At 33.9% G+C, this 21,706-nt stretch overlaps 1 protein-coding gene across 1 annotated transcript in view; it reads right to left on the bottom strand.

Moving 5' to 3' along the window:
* Positions 1-1,533: 1,533 nt before the first annotated feature.
* The window catches only part of LOC110037057 (potassium channel KAT3), a 31,715-nt gene continuing 11,542 nt past the window's right edge, over positions 1,534-21,706 (bottom strand). The window contains exons 2-8 of the mRNA XM_020741631.1: positions 19,219-19,437; positions 17,829-17,990; positions 11,018-11,075; positions 5,333-5,650; positions 4,819-5,058; positions 2,720-2,962; positions 1,534-2,340 (exon numbers count right to left, since the gene is read on the bottom strand). Coding sequence (XP_020597290.1) covers positions 2,143-2,340; positions 2,720-2,962; positions 4,819-5,058; positions 5,333-5,650; positions 11,018-11,075; positions 17,829-17,990; positions 19,219-19,437 — 1,438 coding nt within the window. The 3' untranslated portion in view covers positions 1,534-2,142. The remainder of the gene's footprint in view (positions 2,341-2,719; positions 2,963-4,818; positions 5,059-5,332; positions 5,651-11,017; positions 11,076-17,828; positions 17,991-19,218; positions 19,438-21,706) is intronic.

The raw sequence follows: 21,706 nt of genomic DNA, 5'->3' as shown, positions 1-21,706 counted from the left end.
GGAACCCAGATAAAATAAACCTTATCTAATCCTCGTATTAGGTAGGGGAACTTGTCGGCAAATAAGACAATTTCGCAGACCGAACGGATGTCACAAATTCTTTTGTCTAGGTGATTGAATCCCTATTACAAGTGATATTTATCTTTCGGGATAAGTGTTTTACTTGTAGTATCGTATTCACTCGTCTAAACTATTTAAAATGTGAGATCCAATTGGTCTCACCTATTTTTAAATTAAAATGTTACTTTTAAAAATAAAAAAAATGGTTATATTGATATTTAAATTATTTTCAAAATCCTAAAATCATTCACTTTTTAAAATCACGAAGTTTAAAAAAAAATAATTAAAATAAAAACGGCCGACACTATGTTTTGGGCAATTTTTGTTAGTCTTTTCTCTTTGTATTTACTATAAGTTTGATGCTTGTTGTAGCGCAAGATGGGTAATTGTTATTGAATTTATTTTCCATTCTTAAATTCTACAATATGCCATTCTCAAATTGTTTTCACAGGCCTTAGTAGAATTAGTAGTCCAGAAATCAAACCTTCCATGTTATCACCTTTGCTGTTCCCATCTGTTCTATCATAGTCCCATTCTTCTTTGGCTGGCACCACCAGCTGTTATCACCAATGACGAATTGCAGTTAGAATCCAACACAATTTTGTTATGTTAAAACAGCTAATGAGCTACTTTATATGAGGAAATTAAATATACTGCCAGGTATTCGGACAGTAGTGAGATCCAACACTATTTTGTTATATTAAAACAGCTTTTTTTTTGTCACTTCTATTTCAACCAAGTGCTGCTTACAAAACTTTAAAATTGCAGTGCATGTTATTGGAATTAATTAATTTTTTGTTTTAAATTTTTAGCATGCCACTAGCTTAGTTTGATTTGGTTTTTTTATCTCACTTCATTGTTATTCTTAGAAAAGTGGCGCAAAATGACTTTTTAAAAACTTCTTTTATCCTATTTTTTTATGGCAATGATTTGCAGCTATTTATGTTTGATTAGAGATTTACATATTTGAAGGCGGTGCAATGTTAGTACTTGTGAATGTTCTATGTTACAATGCTTAACAATTGTTTAAGTTGCCTATCTTTGTAGCAAACTTTTCTTGGCTTACTTGTTTGTTTGTAATGCATCAAATAGTCATTTGCATTTTTAGAGAATGTCAATTCAAACTTAGACTAAGAATGGTGGATCAGTCCTATCAAATGACTTATCCGTCATCATTCTCATGTCTTCAATCGAGTTTGTATCCAAGCCTTGCTCTATCTACAGAATAGAGTTGCCATTAGAGAAACAATTTTAGATAAATTGGCACTTTTCAGATCACCATAAACTGTTAGTATCAAACAAATGAATGATTTCTTGGTAGTTTCACTGTAATTAATTACCATTTTGCCACTTGATTCTTTTTATCCAGGTTTCATTTTAGTCCTCTCATCTGAAAAGAGATATTTTTGTGAACATTTTGAAAGCTTTCTAATGAAATTTTTTTGTGTGTGAAATTTAGGCCATTATGCTTTATTCAGATTTACTGTACAGATTTTATGCATTATTTCTGGTAAAATGGATATCTCTCTAATTTTGACTGCATGTATGCTTTCATAAGTTTTTTCATGCAAAAGAAATTACACTTACGTCATCCATGTTGGGCTGCAGTTGCGTTAGAAATGGAACCTCCTCCAAAAGTTCTTCTTTCAGTCCTTTAAGAAACTGGGTATAAATAAGTTTGTGTCAGGAATCATTGCTATATGAACCAACTTCAATTTTCTCATAGTTAACATACTGTGGTTTATGTTGAACATAACCCATTAATATTTTTCTTAAACTAAATATTTAAATAGCTGATTTATATACCTCATAGCATCTTTCTTTCTTTTTTTCTTTTTACTTTTTGGTTGCATGCTACTTCTTTGTTTGATAAAAACAGACACATACTGACTTGCTTACTTCTACTTTTCTATAGTAACATACTTGTGTAATTGGTTTTTTTTTTATTTTTAAATTGATTCCAGCCTCCAATGCTGAATATGGAGATTTTCATGAGCTGTCTTCATTTTTCTTTACTGGCTTCATGAAACATTGTTTTCTTCTTTCATCATTCGAATAAATTGATGAACACATTTTTATTGTTCAGTTTGAAACCTGTAGAAAGTTAGACAGAATCATCTTCCCCTCTGCAATATGTAGCTCCACAACCTGACCGAAATGATGACGGCCTATTCGAACTACTTGGGAAATGTTTTTGCTCCTGATTGTGAAAGGCTGTGGTATGTTGAGAATTACTCCAATTTCTCCTGCCATGTCAGCAGGCCCAAGTTTTGACAGAAACTGAAATTATGTTCCACAGGATTATTGTTTCTTCTAGACAATAAAGTTAGCAAGAATTAACAGACATATGTTGCAAAAAAAAAAAAAAAAAAAAAAAAAAAAAACCTTAAATCTCAGGGATATAGAAAATATGAATAGGAAGATAAGGTAATGAAAATAGTTTTTTAACATTATTTTTGACCCGTTTTTGAGTTTATGTTTTGATCTGCTCCGCTCAAAGCTCTCCTCTTACTTTTTTTTTCCTTAATGCTTAGAAAGCATAATGATACTTTATGCTTTCTTTCAGCCTTTGTGTCTATTCTTGCTTACATTTTCCGCCTTGACTCATATGGTTTTTTTCCCAGAAGATCTCAGGTTACCTCTTGTTTTCTGGACTTTAAAATGTACTCTTAAAAGCAATATTAAGGAATACCTTCTCTGTTCCATTTTCATTTGTCAAGACTTCCTGTATATTAAAAGTTTTGTTATATGAGGAAAATAATGATATATAAACTGTTGTGCACAATCCTGGAGTAATTCTTACCAGTTCTCCTGCAATAATAATATAAAAGTCCATGGGGATCTCCTTTTGTAGGATGACGTTTGCTTTAGGTGGAAAGTATTCTGCTTTCATTTCTGAAACCTTTTGAAAGGAGAAGAGTATTGAATAATTGACTTTGAGGAATATGGCATCATAATCAGCAAGGAGAATTTGGCGAAAAGTAAGAAGAATGAAGCAATTTTACTGAGAAAGCTGACTAGTTGATCAGATATCACTTTTTTATATTTTTTTCATTAGCAAGTACAAAGTAGGAAACTCATGACGCCAGATCGCCAAAAGGTTGATTTATTTGCTTGAAGTTTGGATTTTTTTAAAAATGAAAAATGATGAAGTTTGCTCAATTCATCATTTTATTGGATGGGATTGTTAGGAAAAGACTGCACCTAATTTTGTGCTACATAAGCATTAACCCAAGAGCAAATACATTGAATCATGAAGCAACTGCAGAAGAGATTAATCACCATGAAAATAATAAAAATAATTATATAGTTTGACTTAAATAAGCCTACGCTTATTGGAGAAGAGAAGATCTGATTCATTAACAAAGAAGCTACAATCATGGTGCATAAGACCCTCATGACTATTAAGACAGAAATAGCTTTTAAGTGATATAAACAAGTGGATTAAACAAATACTAGAAAATTATAAGCGTTGGGAGTTCCTTATCATGGTTTCTTTGGTCCGTCAAATTGTGCAGTTCAAACTCACCTAAACAATGTGGTTTTTTTTCTCCCCATCTTCTCTCTCTTCTCTATTCTTTCTTCACTTGAAAAAAAAAAAAAAAAAACTCAAATTTGTTTTTATGCTTCGGTGCCAACTATACATCCATGCTTTAATGTATATAGCTACAAACTTACCTAACATGTAACATTTTCAAAATTTCACGCAAGAATCTTGATACTTACCCTTTTATGTAATTTGTGCATGGATGCTGATTTAATACCTAATGAATTATCTAACTATTTTCTAAGCTTTTACGCAAGAAATTTGATACCGACCTCATTGTGTGATTCATGAATGTATATTGAGTCAATACCTAACAATGGTTAGACATCAACATTGATTTAAATTCTACAACTTTTCTCAAAAGTCCTTCAAAGTGGAATTTCATTTTCGTACTCAAAATGAGAACCATTGGAGAACAAAAAAAGAATCTATCCAAAATGAGTTAGCATTTAAATAGCGAAAAAAAAGGAAAAAACAAAGCTAAAGTTAAAAATAGCGTGCAATTTGTTCATATTTATTGTTCAAAAGGACTGCATTATCTTAATAATCGTTATACATTACATTGTAATAATAAAAAAACAATAGCATAAAATTATGCAAAGCACCCAACACAATATATAATCCTAAATTCTGACATGATGGAGAAGCAACAGTGAAATAAGAGCAAAAGGAACAGTTATATTGGATTGCTGCCCAGTTGCATGAAAGAGGAGGAATTGATCAATGAGCTGAATTATAAAAGTCAAAAGACAAAAATTAAAAATTTGTTTATAAAGTTTTGCTTTTTGTGAGAAGAAGAAGAATGAAACAAACATTAAGTTCTTCAGGGCTTCAATGTTCTTTAGTACATATTGCATATTATCTGTAACAAAAATGAGAAAAAAGGATTGATTGAATTTTGTTAATGCCTTCAACAAAGTTTTTCAAGTTGCTTGAGTAGAACCTTCTAAGCACTTTGGAGGTTTCAAGGTGAAAGACATTCAGGTTAGATCTTACCTAATTTGCGTGCCTATAAGTTGCCAAAACTTTGGTTTCTCAGCATGCATGAAACTATGAGCATTGAGCAGACTGCCAAGATTCTTATATAAGCATGTTATGTAATAATTATAATAAAAGCTATTTTGATGATTGGAATACCTACTTAGATTGTTTGACAAAGCTTCCCAATTACTATAACTATTATGAAGTGAAAGCAAAAGAAATGTTAGTACCAACTGTAATATGAAGTTCTCTGAGACTCCTTTGAAAAGGTATGCTAAGCCCACAGTTTTCTGGAATAGGTATTGTGTGATGCTTGATCGAATAGCCTTTGGTAGGCTGTTGAGCACCTCTTCTTGTTGTAACTCTGCTGTCTTGAACTTAAGCTTTACATGTTGCATCATCTGTGTTCTCAGGGTCTCAGGAAGTCCATTTTTACTTGCATATCTTGACAATTTATGTGAGGCCTCCCTCTATGAAGAATATATAACACGTCATGTTAAGAACATGTGTTGAGGGATGATTTTAAATTGAAACAAGATTGATAAAGTATTTATATTTTTGGTGATTGAAATGCATATCACCAAGTTCTTATGTATAATTTATATATATCTTACACTTAAAACTTTATATTTACTTATATACATCATACTGTGTATTTTGCTTTATATAAGTTAGAGCTATTAGTATTTTTTATGATATATATGTAAAATCCCCTTTCTATTTTTTTCTTTTACTAATAGTTACCATCATGAAAGTGCGTGATGCCTCATGGACAATCAGATTTGTCATGTTTCCAATGAGATAGGCAGTGAGCCCAATGTTGAACAACATGAGGAGAATGCAAAATATCTTTTCCCACATGTTATCTGCATAGAGGTCTCCATAACCAACAGTGGTTAGGGTCGAGATGGAGAAGTATATTGCATAGGTGTAGCCAAGCCAGATGCTCCGCTCCTTGAAATCTGGTACTGGTTTGCCAAGCCATGTTTTCTCTATTATTCGATGGTGGTAGGCCATCCAGCAATACACACAAGCTGTTGAATGCAATGCAAATAGTGTCACCTGGAGAATATAAGCATTTTGACAGGTAAGTTGCAGTTTAACTTTATTTAGAAATGCTTCAAACTTTAGCTAAACATTTCCTTAATCTTAATCATACAACACTCTTATGAAAATTTGTCAATTTTAGTTGGTGTTCTTGCATGGTTGACCGTTCAATCTATGATATTTAGTACTAATCTTTCTTTCCAAAACTATTATCTGTGATAGGAGGTGATGAGTTTGCATAGCATAAGCAACTCTTTGCTATGCACCATGGCTTTGAGTTGTTTGATGGATGAAATGAAATATAAAGATTTTGTGGGTGATTATAAATCTCCAACCACTGATATGCTCTTTGTGTGTGCACGAATGCTCCTTCCTTTGGGTTTTCTTAAGGGTGATCGTCAATGGTGAAGAGCTTTGATCGAGCCTTTTGAAAAGCTGACAACACTTCTAATGTTTATAATTCATTAAATAAATTCACTAATATGTGACATATCATAACTGAACCATTTTCAGTCAAAAGTAGGTAAGAATTGGCTCACCTGCAAGTGAGTCCTCTCAACTTAACTTAGAATTATGGAGAAGTATATATTACAGGTGGCTAGAACATTAGCTACAAGTGACATATCACAACTTGATTTAGATAGCTATTAATGAGGACAACTTAAATTTGGTTAGTACTTATAGTCCAGAAGATAATATAAAACATATTATTTGGGAAGAGATTAATGGATTGTTACAACGTATACTCAAGAAAGAAAATATGTTTATACTAGGTGAACATATAGGTTTTAATAGATCAGCTTTGAGATGATTCATGATAATTATGAAATTGGTGATATAAACATAATATGAGTTTAAAATTGTTTTCAAATTCTGATTGCAAACCTAATTTGATGAAGTATTATCCACCAAAAGGGTAGGATGCCAATTTTGAATTTTTGGTAATACCTTTTGTGCTTGATACTTAAATTTTCTCGTCTCCAAATATGTCTTGAAATAAATTGAGAATTTATGCCCGAGCGGTAAGTTGGGATGCCTTTAAGTTCAACCCTCTATCAATATTCAGAAGGCAATGAGCCAATTCACTCCTCGTTTTCAATATTGGAAGTAATACATAGTTCCGCCAAAACTCTATCCTCTAAAGGCTTAGAAATAATAGCACTAGCAACATCTACTTGAAAATGTTTCTTGAACATAAAATCTTGAGAATATAAACTGGATTGATTGAAACAATGCCAAATGAAATCACAAGAATGTGATCCAAACTGAAATTCTAGGACATTTATAAGGCTACCATTTAATATGTGATTAATTATTTTATAAGTATTGGCATAGTATAAATGTCGAGGGAGAAGTCTGATGTAGTCTACTTCTAAAATATCTAATGTCAACACAACGAGTGTCAATAAGTCTAATAGAGTAATACCTCACCGAGTGTAAATGATCGTAATTTTGTGAGTTACTTCCAATTAGGATGGCTTATGGATAATTTGCTAACAATTGAAAAAGAAAGTGGTCCAACAAGCATAGAGATCTCTAATAGGATTCTTGGGAAGATTTTCCTTAGAAATTAGGGCAAACACATATTTTATTGCAAGAACATCAAACTTTCAACACGAATAAAAAGATTCCCAATTCCTACAATTTGAGAGGTAGGACATCTTACCCATGCCTTAAACCTAAGACACACAACAATAATCTCATGCATACCCAAATCCTAAACCTATTAGGGTCTATTTATACTAAATAATAATAAATAATAAAAGACTAAATTGCCTTTAGGCTAACAAAAGACTAAATTGCCATTAGGCTAAGCACCGACATAGCAATACTCCTCTCCCAAAAATACACCTTACCCTTAGGTGGAAAGAAATGAAAATGTTCTTCCTCCTTCACCACAATCTTCTATGTTTTTTCATCCTCTTCCTTCTCGTTACACACTGTGAGAACCTGTAATGTTCGATCATTGCAACGGCGTCCTTAGGCAAACTTCTTATCACACAAAAAACATGATCATTTGGCTCGTTTCTCTTGAATTTATGTCTCTATAAGGCGTTTGAGGGTCGCTCCCAGTTGTGACCCGTGATTCTTGTCTCATGAAGCCTTTCTCTTGACTTTCACTATTTAAGCTTTCAGTATCATTATGGTTATAGTAGTTTGATATGGTGCTCCACTTGTGCTGCTCCTATTAGCATGTTCTGTTGCTTTTTTATTTTCAACCAATTGTGCTAATTCCATAGTTTCCCCCAATCCTCGGATCTCAACAGGCGAAGTGGTGCTTGAATATCTATCTGGCTTCAACCCTTTAATGGAGTTGGCTTTCAACACTTCTTGTGATATCTCTCTCAAACGGTCAGATAGCATCTCAAATTTCTCCATATGCTCCATAATGGATCATTCCTGGACTAAGGCAAGAAATTGTTCATGTAAATTCCTTTCGCGTGTGGTTCTGTAGCGCTCCACCAGTCATTCCTTGAATTTTACCCATGTTTGGTTTGGTTGATATTTTTCTCTCAATTGATACCATTACCTGTGAACTGCCGCCTCTTCGCGTGCCTGCTCACAGGTATTGCTTCATGCTGGGTGGAACAAGGAAGATGTCGTATATGCCATACGCGACAGCTTAATACTGGAGTGCATGTGTACCCAACCGTTTTATAAAAAAAATATAATTTTTTCTTTAAAAAAATAAAAAATACCAAATCAAACATGTTTTATATTTTTGTTTTTGAAAACCTATAAATCATTACAATATCAAATGCGTTTTCTAAAAACAGAAAACACTAAGCAAAACAAAAAACAAAACTGCAGAAAAAAATACAAAAATAGAAAAGAGAAAGTGATCCCAATCAGACCCTAAATCAAAGAATCACAACAATAATCTCATGTTACCCTAATCCTAAACCTATTAGGATCTTTTTATAATAAATAGTAATAAATAATAAAAATAAAAAATAAAATAATAAAATAATAATAATAATAATAAACTTAGTTGCTCGTAGGCTAATAAATGAGAATATTACACTTAGGGTAGGCACCGACATAACAATATCCTTGTTAGCAAAGATGTGAGCATTTTGCTTTGATATATGAAAGGTTGCTTTTGTTGAAGTGATTTTGTAATTCAGTAAAAAATAGCAAAAATTGATTATTTGATGAATAATGTTGTTATGAAACATTTAGTTCATCAACCACATTTGTGGCAATTGTAGTCACAATTCTTAAAGGAGAGGAAACATTAGGAGTTGCTTTAGTGAAACTAGGAGGCATTGGGTTAAGTGGCCGCGAAGATCTATTTAGGGGTGTAACCATCACCTTAGTTTTAGATAATGTGGTAGAAGGGAGGGATTGATTAAGGATGGAGGGAGGAGAGGTTAAAATGTGCTTTTTAAGTAGTATGGGGGACTGAAATGGTTTGAATTTGGAACGAGAAGATGGAAAAATTATCCGGAGGTGAAAAAATTGATTTGCAAGTGAATGGAAAGGCACGGGCAATGCCCTAGTTCTTTGAGACGTGAACCTAGAAAGAGTGGAGGCAACTTCTAAGCCCCATGCACGATCATGGGACATAAGCAATACATCGGGGAAAAAGGAGGCGGAGCCTCATGCGGGGACATGAGAATGGATGAGCACAATAACAAAACAGGGATTAAAGACATGATTCTTGAACTTATCATATCTCCATCTACATTAAAGAAGCAAATCTTATTATAATAACATTGAACCAAACACCTAGTGTTGGAATATAACATTAATATCTAATTGCAATGACATTTTGATAACATTGACATCTAAAAAATATTGACCCAAACAATCGCTTAGTGCACATTAAGAAAGAAAGGCACATGTCAAAGATAACTTGAAGTTATTAAAGATATATATGATGAAACACTGATTAATAAAACTGTTTTAATTACAATAAGATTATATCAAGAATCAAAACCGAGCTTATATCTTTTTTTTTATTATGCATATGCTTATAAAATATATTCAAAGTGATGCGTTTTTATGTACAATTTTTCCCAAATGTTATAGTCTTAATTAGTTCGAGATTCACTAAAATAAGTGAAAGCTTGAATGAAGGATTTCTTAGAACATAGAGCACTTATAATTATTAGAATGGAGTCTGAGTACGTGATATACAATTTTGATAGGTATGATATTAATAATCAATATTATTAGAAGATAAAATGTATGTGTGATAGAATTATTTACTTGCATTTATTTCATATAAGAATAAGGATGTAAACAAGGATATAACTTCTAGAATTAAGACTAGGAATGTGCCTTGGAAGTATTGTCTGATAAGAGGATATCATGAAATCTAAAAGGTAAAAGTTATATAACCATGTAGGCCGAGTAAGCGTTCAAAAGTAAATACATTGTTAATAGGTAAGTTTAAGCATATACAAAATGAGAAAGCTAAGTTAGAGGTATGAATTATGGAATGATTATATTAGAAGGATGGTTAGAGTGGTATCTGACAATGGTAGGGTATTTCAAAATAGATTTAGGTTATTTGGATATATACAATCCATGGTGGAAAATATACACATTCTTTGGATAAATAAAATTCATGTTGAAGTATGAAGAAGGAAATGTGGCGAAATTAAGATAATATTGTTAATTTTTATTCAAAAATTAGGTTTAATCTCTCAGGCTATGCTTAGCATGAATGAATAGAAAATGAGGATTTATAGAGCTAACCTCAACTAGTTGGAGTAAGGCTGTTGATGATGATAATTTTATGTGATAGTAGTTGAGTCTTTATAAATGCAAGAGAAGTAGATACATGTAAAAAAATGTTAACCTATCAGTGTACGGGAACGGTAATTACTAATATATATATTGACTGCAGTCATTTGGAAATGTACAATCCACGGTGGAAAATATACACATTCTATGGATAAATATTATTCATGTCAAAATATCAAGAAGGAAATGCGGTGAACTTAAGATAATTTTGATAATTGTTTTTCAAAAATTAGGTTTAATTTCTCAGGCAATGCTTAGCATGAATGAATTGAAAATGTGGATTTGTAGAGCTAACCTCAAATAGTCGGAGTAAGGCTGTTGATCATGATGGTAATTTTATGTGATATTAGTTGAGTCTTTGGAAGCAAATATAAGAGAAGTTGATATGTGTAAAAAATTGTAAACCTAACAGTGTATGGGAATGGTAATTACTAATACATTTGTTGACTGCTATTTATAAATAAAAGGTACACTGCGTAAAAGCTTTGCCAAAAAAGGCTGCAGTTATGTTCCTTTGAGATAATATCTTGTGTTTTATGCTAGGTATCACATTGTAAACTTTGATGCCAAACTCCTCTGCTCGTTTTAGTATGAAATTTGGCAAATCATGCTATAATGTACACTTACACAGATGATTTTCACATATCTTGTCCAAAAGTAGCTAAAGCGTATGTCTTTCTCGAGCCTGCACATTGGGGCAGCTTTTAGTCAGTATTTTTTCTGGTACTTGAATTTGTAGCTCATGCTTTCTGATAACATTGAACAAAAAGAAGCTTGTCTTGAAATATTAATATTGTTTTAAATGATTTTTCTTCCTTATCAGAGGCTTTTAGCGATATTTTAGTCTTTAATCAATGAAATTGGTGAGAATGTATTGAGAGTTTTATATAGTGCATGTTTGAGCCCTTAATAATGTTCTTGAATATAGTAATTGATGTAACATCTATGAGTATTTATTTATTAATTTATGTATTTTCTTATATATAATTTCTTTTGTGAGGTTCCTCAAGTTAAAAAAACTTTTCGTGTGGTGTACGTGTAGATAAAGATAAAAGAAAGAAAAATTAGATTGAGAAAAATAAAAAAATTTGCCTTAATTTCTTTTCATTATTTATCTAGTTTAATGCCCTCATTTTCCCCCTCTTTGCTTGTATGATGTATGGCTTTTGTGCAAGGCCTATCTAATTATTTTACTCTCAATTTGGAACTTTCTTTGAGTTTCTATTTTTGTACCATTCGTTGGGTTGAATGGCCTTTATCCCTCCTTTCTAGCATAGGTAAATTCATTTACCTTGTCATTAACAATATTTCAGATTTTAAGGAGTTAATTGTAAGATATTATTGAGAGTTTGATTTGGTGCATGTCTTCTATGTATAGTACGACGATGATATTGCTTTTAGTTATTCGTGCATGTCGGCGATAAAAAGTTGAAAGGAGTTGCCCGTAAGAAGCTGTGGTCATCGGAATCGAAATCTCGTCGCCCTCTTCGGAAGGAAACTTTAATTTACATATAAATTTAAGTTTTAAAAAATATGAAATCAAACTGACTCCATAATCTTCATATTTTAAATGAAAGAGCGCTCTATCTCAAATTCTGTATCTATCCCGAGGAATAAACACAAGACTTGAGGATGAGACTCTATCAAATAAACTAAGAAATATATGACATCCGTTTGGTCTGCGAAACCGTTTTATTTGCCGACAAATTTCCTTATTTAATATGAAAAATTAAATAGGATTTATTTTAAGCTGGGTTCGGAAAAGTTTTCTATAAGGGCAAGCCCCTATAATTAATTACATCTTAAATGACCGAAGTCACTTAAGAATACTCTCGATAAAAATCAGGAAAAATTGTATTCGATGTCAAAATGATAGGACTTTTCAACGAAATCGGACAAAGTGGTGTGCAAAAGGGGAATGGTTCAAACTTAGAACATTTATTGTAGAATCCAAAGGAGGAAGAACTAGGGGATGACATAGATCCGAAGGAGAAGCTCGGTGACTTCCCAGTCTACCCTATGGTTTGGCTTCAGTTTCAAGGAAAAATATTCAAGTGTTTCATCCTGCCAATTTTATTTAATTAGGGCTTACATTCGTGTGAAACGATCACACCAATTGCTTGGGAGATGTGAGGATTTAGGTCGCGACGAACGACAACATTAGAATCCTAAGATGAGGGAACCTAGAACGAGTTTAGGGCTTAAATCGTACAACAGAGCTATACAAATGCCTAAAGAAAATGGCCTAAAGAGAAGTTGAGGATTTATGTTGCGCTAGACAAACAACCTCGAAATCTTATGGATTTTTGTTTTAATTTCTAGGAAATGAATGGTTTAGCTGGGGAAGACATGCTCTGCTGTAGAAGATGGTCGTGTTGCCCACCGTGCTAGTTCCAAGCTCCTTGTCTTGACGAGCTTAAGTTTTCTAGGGTGTCAGGTTATTATGTCAAATCCAGCGACCCTATGGTTGTAGTTATTCAGATATTTTATAGGGAGCATGTTGAATTTGTACAGTGTATAACATAACAGTAGAGTATGTAGCACATGACAAACAGTAGAGTATGCAGTAATGAAAGCAGTATAATATGCGGTGTAAATAAAAGTAAAAAGTACAGCAGGGAAGTGATTATAAGAGAATAACATGCTGTAAACATAAAACAAACTTGTATACCTGAGAGATCCGTTGTTCCTTAGGTGTAATTGATGCAACAGGTACAAACAACAAAATTTGAGGAAGCAGACTGAAATGCTTTAAAGAAACATCGTCCAAAAATCTCGAGGAAGATCGTCAAAAGACTCACGACAAGAGAAATGCGAGGAAATCGACGAATCGATAAATTGATTAAAATCGTAGAAAACACGGGAAAATCCCGAAAGAGGACCGCGAGTGTTGGGGCTAGGCTCAACTATATATTAGTACTCGAGGGTCGGCGAAGGCTACTCAGTCACCCGGATGTATAAAGCCCGCCACTTAACTGGAAGGGTGTCCCAGCGAACCTAACTCAGGAGGGTACTCCTTAGCCTAAACAGATGGACAATCAATGTTTAAAATGTATTTAAAATTTATATTTTCAGCATGCACATATGTTTTAAGCATGCAAAAAGTGGACTGTATCAATTTTGTTTTTAGCGTATCAATTTTGTTTTTTTTGTTTTTAGCGAAAAATGTATTTTTGTTTTAGAAAAAGGTGTATCTGTTCTTATCAAATTTGTTTTTATTAATTTTGAGAAGTAGTTGTCCACGAGTCGATTGTGCTGTCGGGCATAAGACTACCAACAACCTAAGAAGGTCTAAGAAGGTTTCCGCTAGTCTTGTGTGCTCAACTCCCGCAAGACTTATGTGGGTGAATTATACCGTCATCCTACAACTCACCAGGTTCCTGAATCGGATCTTCCCTGAATCGGATCCCGATGTCGTAGGATGACATATTATTCTGCTCTATCTCTGGTTTGCTTTTGTCATCACCGCCCTAAGCCCCAAAACAAAACCGACCTCAAAACTCAAAACTGATCTACTTGCGACCTTGCTTGATGGTTTCATGTATAGCAAAAGGCTATACGTGGACACTTATGTATCAGACATAAGCACAAAAAATTGAACCAAGAAGCAAGAACAAAAATGAACAAAAATGAGTTCAGAGAGAGGAGGCACTGATCCACCTAAAACATCGGAAAGAAGGATAAATCAGCTCTCAAAACTCATGACGAAAAGACTTGAAAAAGAAGGCCCTAAGATCCTTGAATCAATCCGAAAGGATATCATTTTCTCACATTTTATAAGTGGATCAACCCAAGTTAATGTGACGGTCGCACACACGGCTCTACCACTAACTACATGTCTACACACACCCTGGCCTGCACTCAAACGATATCACAACTTTAATGTCAAACTCCCGAAACATCCTTTATGAATTCAATTTAAATCAACCATATGTTCCCCTAAAAATGAATTTTCAAATTTCACAACTCGAACAAAAGGAAAGTATCCCAGGGACGGCAGCCATTTATACTTCTAAAATCATGCCAACATCAAAGTCATCCAATTCCAAATGTAATCAAAAGCTTCATATGTTAAATAAACATAAAAACATCTGACTAAAACCACATAAATGCTCACAACCAAGCTCAATATAAAGAGATGAACAACAACTAAGGCTCTCGGCCAAGGCAACCCACAAGGGAGGCAACTACTAAGGCTCACGGTTCAGGGCAGTAAGGAACAACTGCTACGGCCCACAACCAAAGGCAACCCGGAACAACAAGGTTCACGACTAAGGCAACCAAAAAGGAAAGGGGGAGCTGTTAAGGCTCACGGCTGAGACAACCAAAAGAACCACCAGTGACTACTATGCTCCCTTGACATACATAAGAGGATAAATAGAATGATTATAATTTTTTTTTTTTTTTGGATGACAAACTTGATTCATCAACAAAATTCAAGCTAATGAAGCCCAACAAGAAGAGCCAAACAATCCCGAATGACCCACCAACAGCTCACTAGTAATACCAAGAAAAGGTCTGAACAAACTCCATCACAAGCTCTCAGGTAGGAGTCAGAGAAGCACAGAACAACCCCTCAACAAGCTCTCGGGTAAGGGCCAAAGCAAGCAAAACTGAGCCATTCAAGGCCAAAATAGGGCCCGAGCATAAATTAAAACCCAAGCTTTAACGGAAATTAAAATTCCAAGAGATAAAAATTCCAGCCACCTCAAGGTAAAACTGAGTCATTCAAAGCCAAAGAATAACCCACATGCCTTTGAAACATCAATTTATGGAGCCAATATACATCTTAAACAAGAACAACAAAATAGAGAACACATTTGGGCCACCAACCTAACTATTCCAAGCATGAAACAGTTTCCAACAAATATTTGAGCAAAAGGATGTCTCACGAGGAGCTAAACCAAACCATCAAAACAAGTTACAGGGCTTTCCAAATTAAATAAATTTTCTCATAACATGTATTTTGAGCAAGGAAAAGCCACAGGGAGCCAAAACCGAGCCCCAATAGAGGCTAAAAACCGAGCCCAGCAAAGGCCACAAACCGTGCCATCCGGTGGCTAAAACAAATCCACCTCAACATGTGTTTTCATATGAGAAAAATGACGTGAAGTTAAGAAGAATGCATAAACCTCAAAGTTAACATTTCAAGGCCTCCAAAATTTTTTTTTTCCAACCAATACTTGAACAAGAAAGAACAGTGATAAATCAAACACCAAGTCTTCAAAATAAGTTCTGAGGGACTTCCAAAATAAATCTTTTCATACTCCATATAGATTTCAAACAAACAAGGCAACCACAGGAGCTAAAACCATTCATTTTAAGCAGGAGTGATAAAAATAAAAAGATTTATGATGCATTCCGACATGTATTTCGGAGGAGCAAATCTCGTTTCAAAGCTACATCATAATACTTCCAAATACTTCAAGCAAAAAGAAGGCATCCAATAACATGCTATATTTTCATTGATTATAGCAAATAATCAGGACTAACTCTTAGAACATGCTCAAAAACCTACTTTCATATGCTTGAATGGTGAATATCACAAAATACATGAAGTATATTAGACTAGCATGTTGTACCATCCAAAGAAAAAAACTATTTTCAGCAGCTTGGCCGAGAGAAATTGAAAAGAAGCAAGGCACAGAGAAGGGGGAGAAGTACCTCTTTAATGCAGAGCTAAAGTAAAAAGTTCAGAAAAATACTTCACAACCTAAACTCCTCTCCAACAGCAAGAGGAAGCCAACCCAAGCACCAAAAATTAAAGAAAAAGTTGAGAAATAAATTTGACAGAGTTTTCCCTCCCTCTCAGAAATTTTCGGCCACTTGAAGCGCATCAAACAGAGTATCATATAAACCAGCGAGAAGGAGAGGGAATGATTAGGGGATCACATACGGGTCGAAGGATCGAGAGGAGCAGACGCCTCATACGGGCGTGCGAGAGGCAGATGATGAGATCCACGCAGAGGATGAGATACGATAAGGGATGGGTCACAGGATCGTACCGCGTGCGCGAGGCGAGCGCGGGAACGAAACTCCAACGACACGAAGGAGCGGGCCAGGCGAAACCGAGCGAGATCTAGGGCTGAGGCAGGCCCACGGGTTCGTGAGAATGAGGCGGGGAGGGAGGAGATAGATTTAGGTTAATAATTTTTAATATAAGTTATTAATTATAATAATAATAATAATAATAATAAAATATTATTTATTATTATAATTAACATTTAAATATGTATTTTCCCCAAGACGCGCCGTCGCAATGAAACGAACATCCCCCCTAAGCAATAATAGATGTTCCAGACGCATAGGCGCAGTCCGTTTCGTCATCCGGGGTCGTCCGGGCAACCTCGTCGTCGATCGGGTCAAAAACGCGTCCTGGTCTGTGTCGCGGTTCAAATCCTATCAAGACTTCGGCTCGAATTCGATTAAACAGGACGGCAAAGAGCGCGGTGACGCCAAATCAACGAGTACAGTCAATCCTAAGGCGGACAATCCTATAGGAATACTCCCTGAGTTCCTTCAAAGTAGCATTACCTGCTAAGCAATAGCGGTTAAGACTATTCTATGGAACGTCAAGTCGAGCGAGAGAAGTTCAGAATTGCTAACGGGGATGGCTCTTTCACTAGTTTTCTAGGAGTAGTCGACAGAAAGGTCCTACGGCTAGATCCTAGGCTACTAAGGAGGGGAAAACTGCACCTTGACCGAAAGCGATGCAACAGTGCAATAACTTTGAAGTTATTATTTATCAATCAAATATAGTTTCTCATGTATATGTGTTTCTTACATTTATTCCTGATATGTGCAGGTTCTTGATGGGTTGGAATTTCACTGGAGTCCCTTATTTGAAGCAGACATTTGATTGAAATGGGGCATTTTTTTCTTCTTGCATTAGTCATTTTCGCTAGTTATTTTTAGTATTTCACCCGTTAATCAGTAAATACTTAAATTATTTAGATATGTTTCATGAGTGCTGATAGTGCATATATTAATTGATCTAGCATGCATGGTATACTTATCTCTCAACAAATTTTACTTTCTTATATCTTAAATATATGTTCTTTTCGAAATGTCTGCAACACATTGAATTAAGTTTACATGCATACCAATGCATGAAAAGGTGTATATAAATGAATTTACATATTTATTTACATATTTGGCATGCATACCACTCAATTCTTATGTATTTACCTATGTAAGTGTAACGTGTAAACTTCAATTTTTTACATATGTGACCCCCCCCCTCCCTTCATATCCATGAGAAGGTGTATATCACTTTTTAAAAGCTAAAGTAGTGGTATTTTTCATGTGATATGAAAGATTTGGGTGGTATACGTGAATGTAAAAATCAAGTTTAGGTTTTAGATATTTAAATACATAAGAATTGTGTAGTATGTATATAAATGCCCAAATTTAAAAATGAATACTTCTATTTCCTTACCTTTTAAATAAGTTGCTAACATGTCTTAGTCGCCACAGGCGCAGCAGACTCAATATTCCTAATGATGTACCATCTTTGCTTTCACCAGCTATGATGCCGTAGAAGAGCTGAAATGGCAGGGTTGAGGCTATGTCCATTACAAAGCGTAGGGTCATGGCATACCTGATTTCCATACAAATAGAATTCGGAAAGGTAAGGTCTGAAAACATGCACTTACAATCATCTCTATGGATTTGATTGCATGTTCACTAACTTATTTGTAGTTTAATTTAATGTTCCTATAAAGAAAAAATATTAAATAATATCAATTTCTCTTTGTCCTGCAATGCTCTTCTTCAGCCACGTTCTTCTTACATTAAATGCATAGTTCTTCATGATAGATTTAACACACACACACACACACACACTAATATACATATGTACATATATATAAAGCATGAGATTTTTTTAAATAACCAGAAAATATTATAATAATGAAAAATGCATATTTTTATTATGATTAATTTATGTTATGTGATTATTTAGATATCATAGCACCCCTTGCAAATTTATGGAGGCATTAAAATATCCAATTAAATTTGAAAATAATAGCGAGCAGAGGTGAAAACATTGAAACATGAAGGTTTTATTGCCTAGAGGTTGTGAGTGTTGCAAGAGGATGATCAATCCATGAAAAAAGATATTAGATGAATTAGCACAAAACATCAACAATAAGAATATGTAAAGATAAGATTTTCAAATAAAAGTATCAACATAGAGCGTTAATATATGTATCAATGGAGAACATGATTGAAGAGTATTGATAAATGGCATTGACAAAATGACACGTGCAATCATTGCTAGGGAGTGTAGGTTAAGCATAGATGTATATTGATCAATGAGAGAGAGAAAAGGAAACCATGTGCTTTACTAGTCTATGATAGAAGCAATGATCTAAAGATAGGGAGAAGCTATATAGCATAGTAAGGTTGCAGTCCAAGGGAAGTAGGTGAAGTTGGACAATTGAGATTGGAAGTTGGAGTGTGACATCGATGGGGAGATGTTTAGAGAACATTAGGAGGATTCTAGGTACCATGAATGTAGAAGAGGGAAAACTATGAAATATGAATTCTTTTGTTTTTAGGTATAAGCTATATGTGGCTATAATACAAGTAAAAGAAGTGAATCATAAATAAAAATATGATAATCATGAATGTCCTTGATAATAAAGAAATATCACAATAATAAATAATGCAAATTTTTATTATAAATAATCTTTTTCCACTATATTCTATGTATGCAAATCGTAGCTATGATGACAGTGTTTACAAGTAGTGGTTATTAAGCTACAAAGTTAAAATTAGGCAAATTTGATTATAAGGGGAATGCATCAAGTGATTTAAGTTTGGACCTCGCAGCTATCTTCTTTTTTTCAAAAACAAGGAGGTGAGTAGATTTGTCCAAATGTGCGACGAAGAAGGAGACCACAATGTCGGCAATAAAGAAGGCATCAACCACCAGATCAATTGCTATGAGCGCCTTGGAGGTGGTTACATTTTCAAACGCTAGCTCGAACGGGGATGCCCATGCTGAGTAGGCAACCAATAGGATTAGAAACGCTTGCCACCTTCTGCAGTTGATCAAAATGAAATGTTATAATGTTCCTTTTAACTTACAAGAAAATATCATTCTATATATAGTTATTTTATATAGTCATTATAAAAATGGACTTCTAGTGAGTTAAATCTCGCATTACATACCAATAATATCACTTGCATATGTGCACTTAAACATACGTGTCAATACTTAAGATAAGTAAAAAGATTTGCTGTGGGGTGTGGGGATCAACATTGTTCATGGATATTGCATCAATATATTAGTCACAAGTATGTGTAGCTGCAAATGAAATCCAAGGAGGCTATCTTGGACACTTGCACTAGGATTGTAAAAATAGTTAATAACTTGCAATATCTTGGCAAGGCATACACCAACCAAGAACTTATGAATAAGGTATATATGATTTTGAATAAGGAATGACATCAAGGTTACCTATCATAGAAGCCAAAGATTTTTCCACATATTTACTTGATTTTCTTTTAGGCTCTTTAATAGCACATGAATAGAAACTTTAAAGAAGACATGGAGATAAATGCTAGAGTTTTTGACGAAATTGGTTGAAGATGAAGACTTCAATGACGGGCTTACACTTGTGTCAAAGAGATTTGACAAGGAAGTTGATACATTGGACATCTATGGTGATGGAAAAAATTCATTTATATTTGAAAAGGAAAAGGAAGAAGTCATATGCTATTACAATAAGAAACCATGGCACATCAAATGCAAAAAGAAGGAACAATAAAAGAAGAGCAAGATGCTGTGAAAGAAACTTGGATGATTCATTAAGGGAATCATAAAAAACAGAGGAAAACATTTATTTCATGGTTACAGATAAATTATTGGATTTGGTTCAAGATAAGATTTATGATAATGTTATTTCATTATATTATGATATAAAAAGGTTGCATTCTAAATATATTTACTTGTAAAGACAAATATTAATGCTTTAAAAAGGGGCATATTAAAGTATTTAATAACATAAAATAAAACAAAACAAAAATCTCTAAAAAAAATTGGTTTATTGGCTTGTTTCATCAAAATGGATCCCATTTGATCTCTTCTCATAGAAAACAATTAGAATCTTAGAAAAAACCATAAATAACTAAAAAAATTCATAAATTTATGTGTTAACCTTGTTTTTGTTGGTTTGTTTGGATTCTCAATGATTGTTTTTTGTTATACCAATTTTATATCTAGTATTTACTTGTTTAGTTTTTTAAAATTAATGTTTACGCCATATGGGGCTATTTTTCTGAAATATCATACTTTGTATATATTGATTTTTTATGATGACCATGCCTTGTGATTTTCATATAATTTTGAACTTCTTTGTTGTGCCTTAGAGTCTCTTTGGGGCAACTACAACTTATGCAACTTATCTAGATAAACAGCTGATTCAGATAATCGGTTGATCAACATTTGATCCGGATAAGCCAGTTGGTTGGCTGTTTGGTTTGTGCGCTTGAAAAACAGCTGATTTGCAGCCGTTTCAGGATAAATGACCATTTTGCCCCAGTGCAGTAGTGTTGTTTGCAACAGAACTGTCATAATTATATATTTGATATTTTAGAAGCAAAAACCCACTTTATAACAGTACAAAAAAATGAATATACACCTCACTTAAGAGTCTGCATCTATAATCTATGTTGTACAAGCTAAAATCAAGGATGATCTTATAAAGCTCCTTCAACAAAAAATTAGCTCCATGATTTTTATTGTATATCATCAATTTCTTTGATTTCTTAATTCATTCTTCTTAAGAAAATTTCAAACAGGTGCCTAGTAGAACTTCCCTAAAATGTGAAGCAGCATAAAGCTTTATTTGGTTACTTGAGTTTATATATCATGTTATGAAAGAATAGGAAATTTTTGAGATTCCATCATTTGGCTTGGATGTAGTTAGAAGTCAAAATTGATTTTGAATACTGCAAACTGTCGGCACTAAAAAAAAGAGGTTGTTTGGGGGTCGTCCGTAAGATGCTGTCGGCAGCCGGAATTGAAATCTCATCGCCCGCTTCGGAAGGACGTTTTAATTTACGTACATATATATATAATTTTAGAAAAATATGAAATCAAACTGACCTTATATTTTTCACAGTTTAAATGAAAGAGCACTCTACCTCAAATCCTGTATCTACCCCGAGGGATAAACACAAGACTTGAGGATGAGGCTCGATCAAATAAACTAAGAAAGATATGACATCCGTTTGGTCTGCGAAACCGTTTTATTTGCCGACAAGTTCCCCTATTTAATACAAAAAATTAAATAGGGTTTATTTTAA

Source organism: Phalaenopsis equestris, unplaced genomic scaffold, assembly GCF_001263595.1.
Source record: "Phalaenopsis equestris unplaced genomic scaffold, ASM126359v1 Scaffold214330, whole genome shotgun sequence".
Lineage (NCBI taxonomy): Eukaryota > Viridiplantae > Streptophyta > Magnoliopsida > Asparagales > Orchidaceae > Phalaenopsis > Phalaenopsis equestris.
Note: the sequence above shows the minus strand (reverse complement) of the source record. Positions and strands in the feature narration are given on the sequence as shown.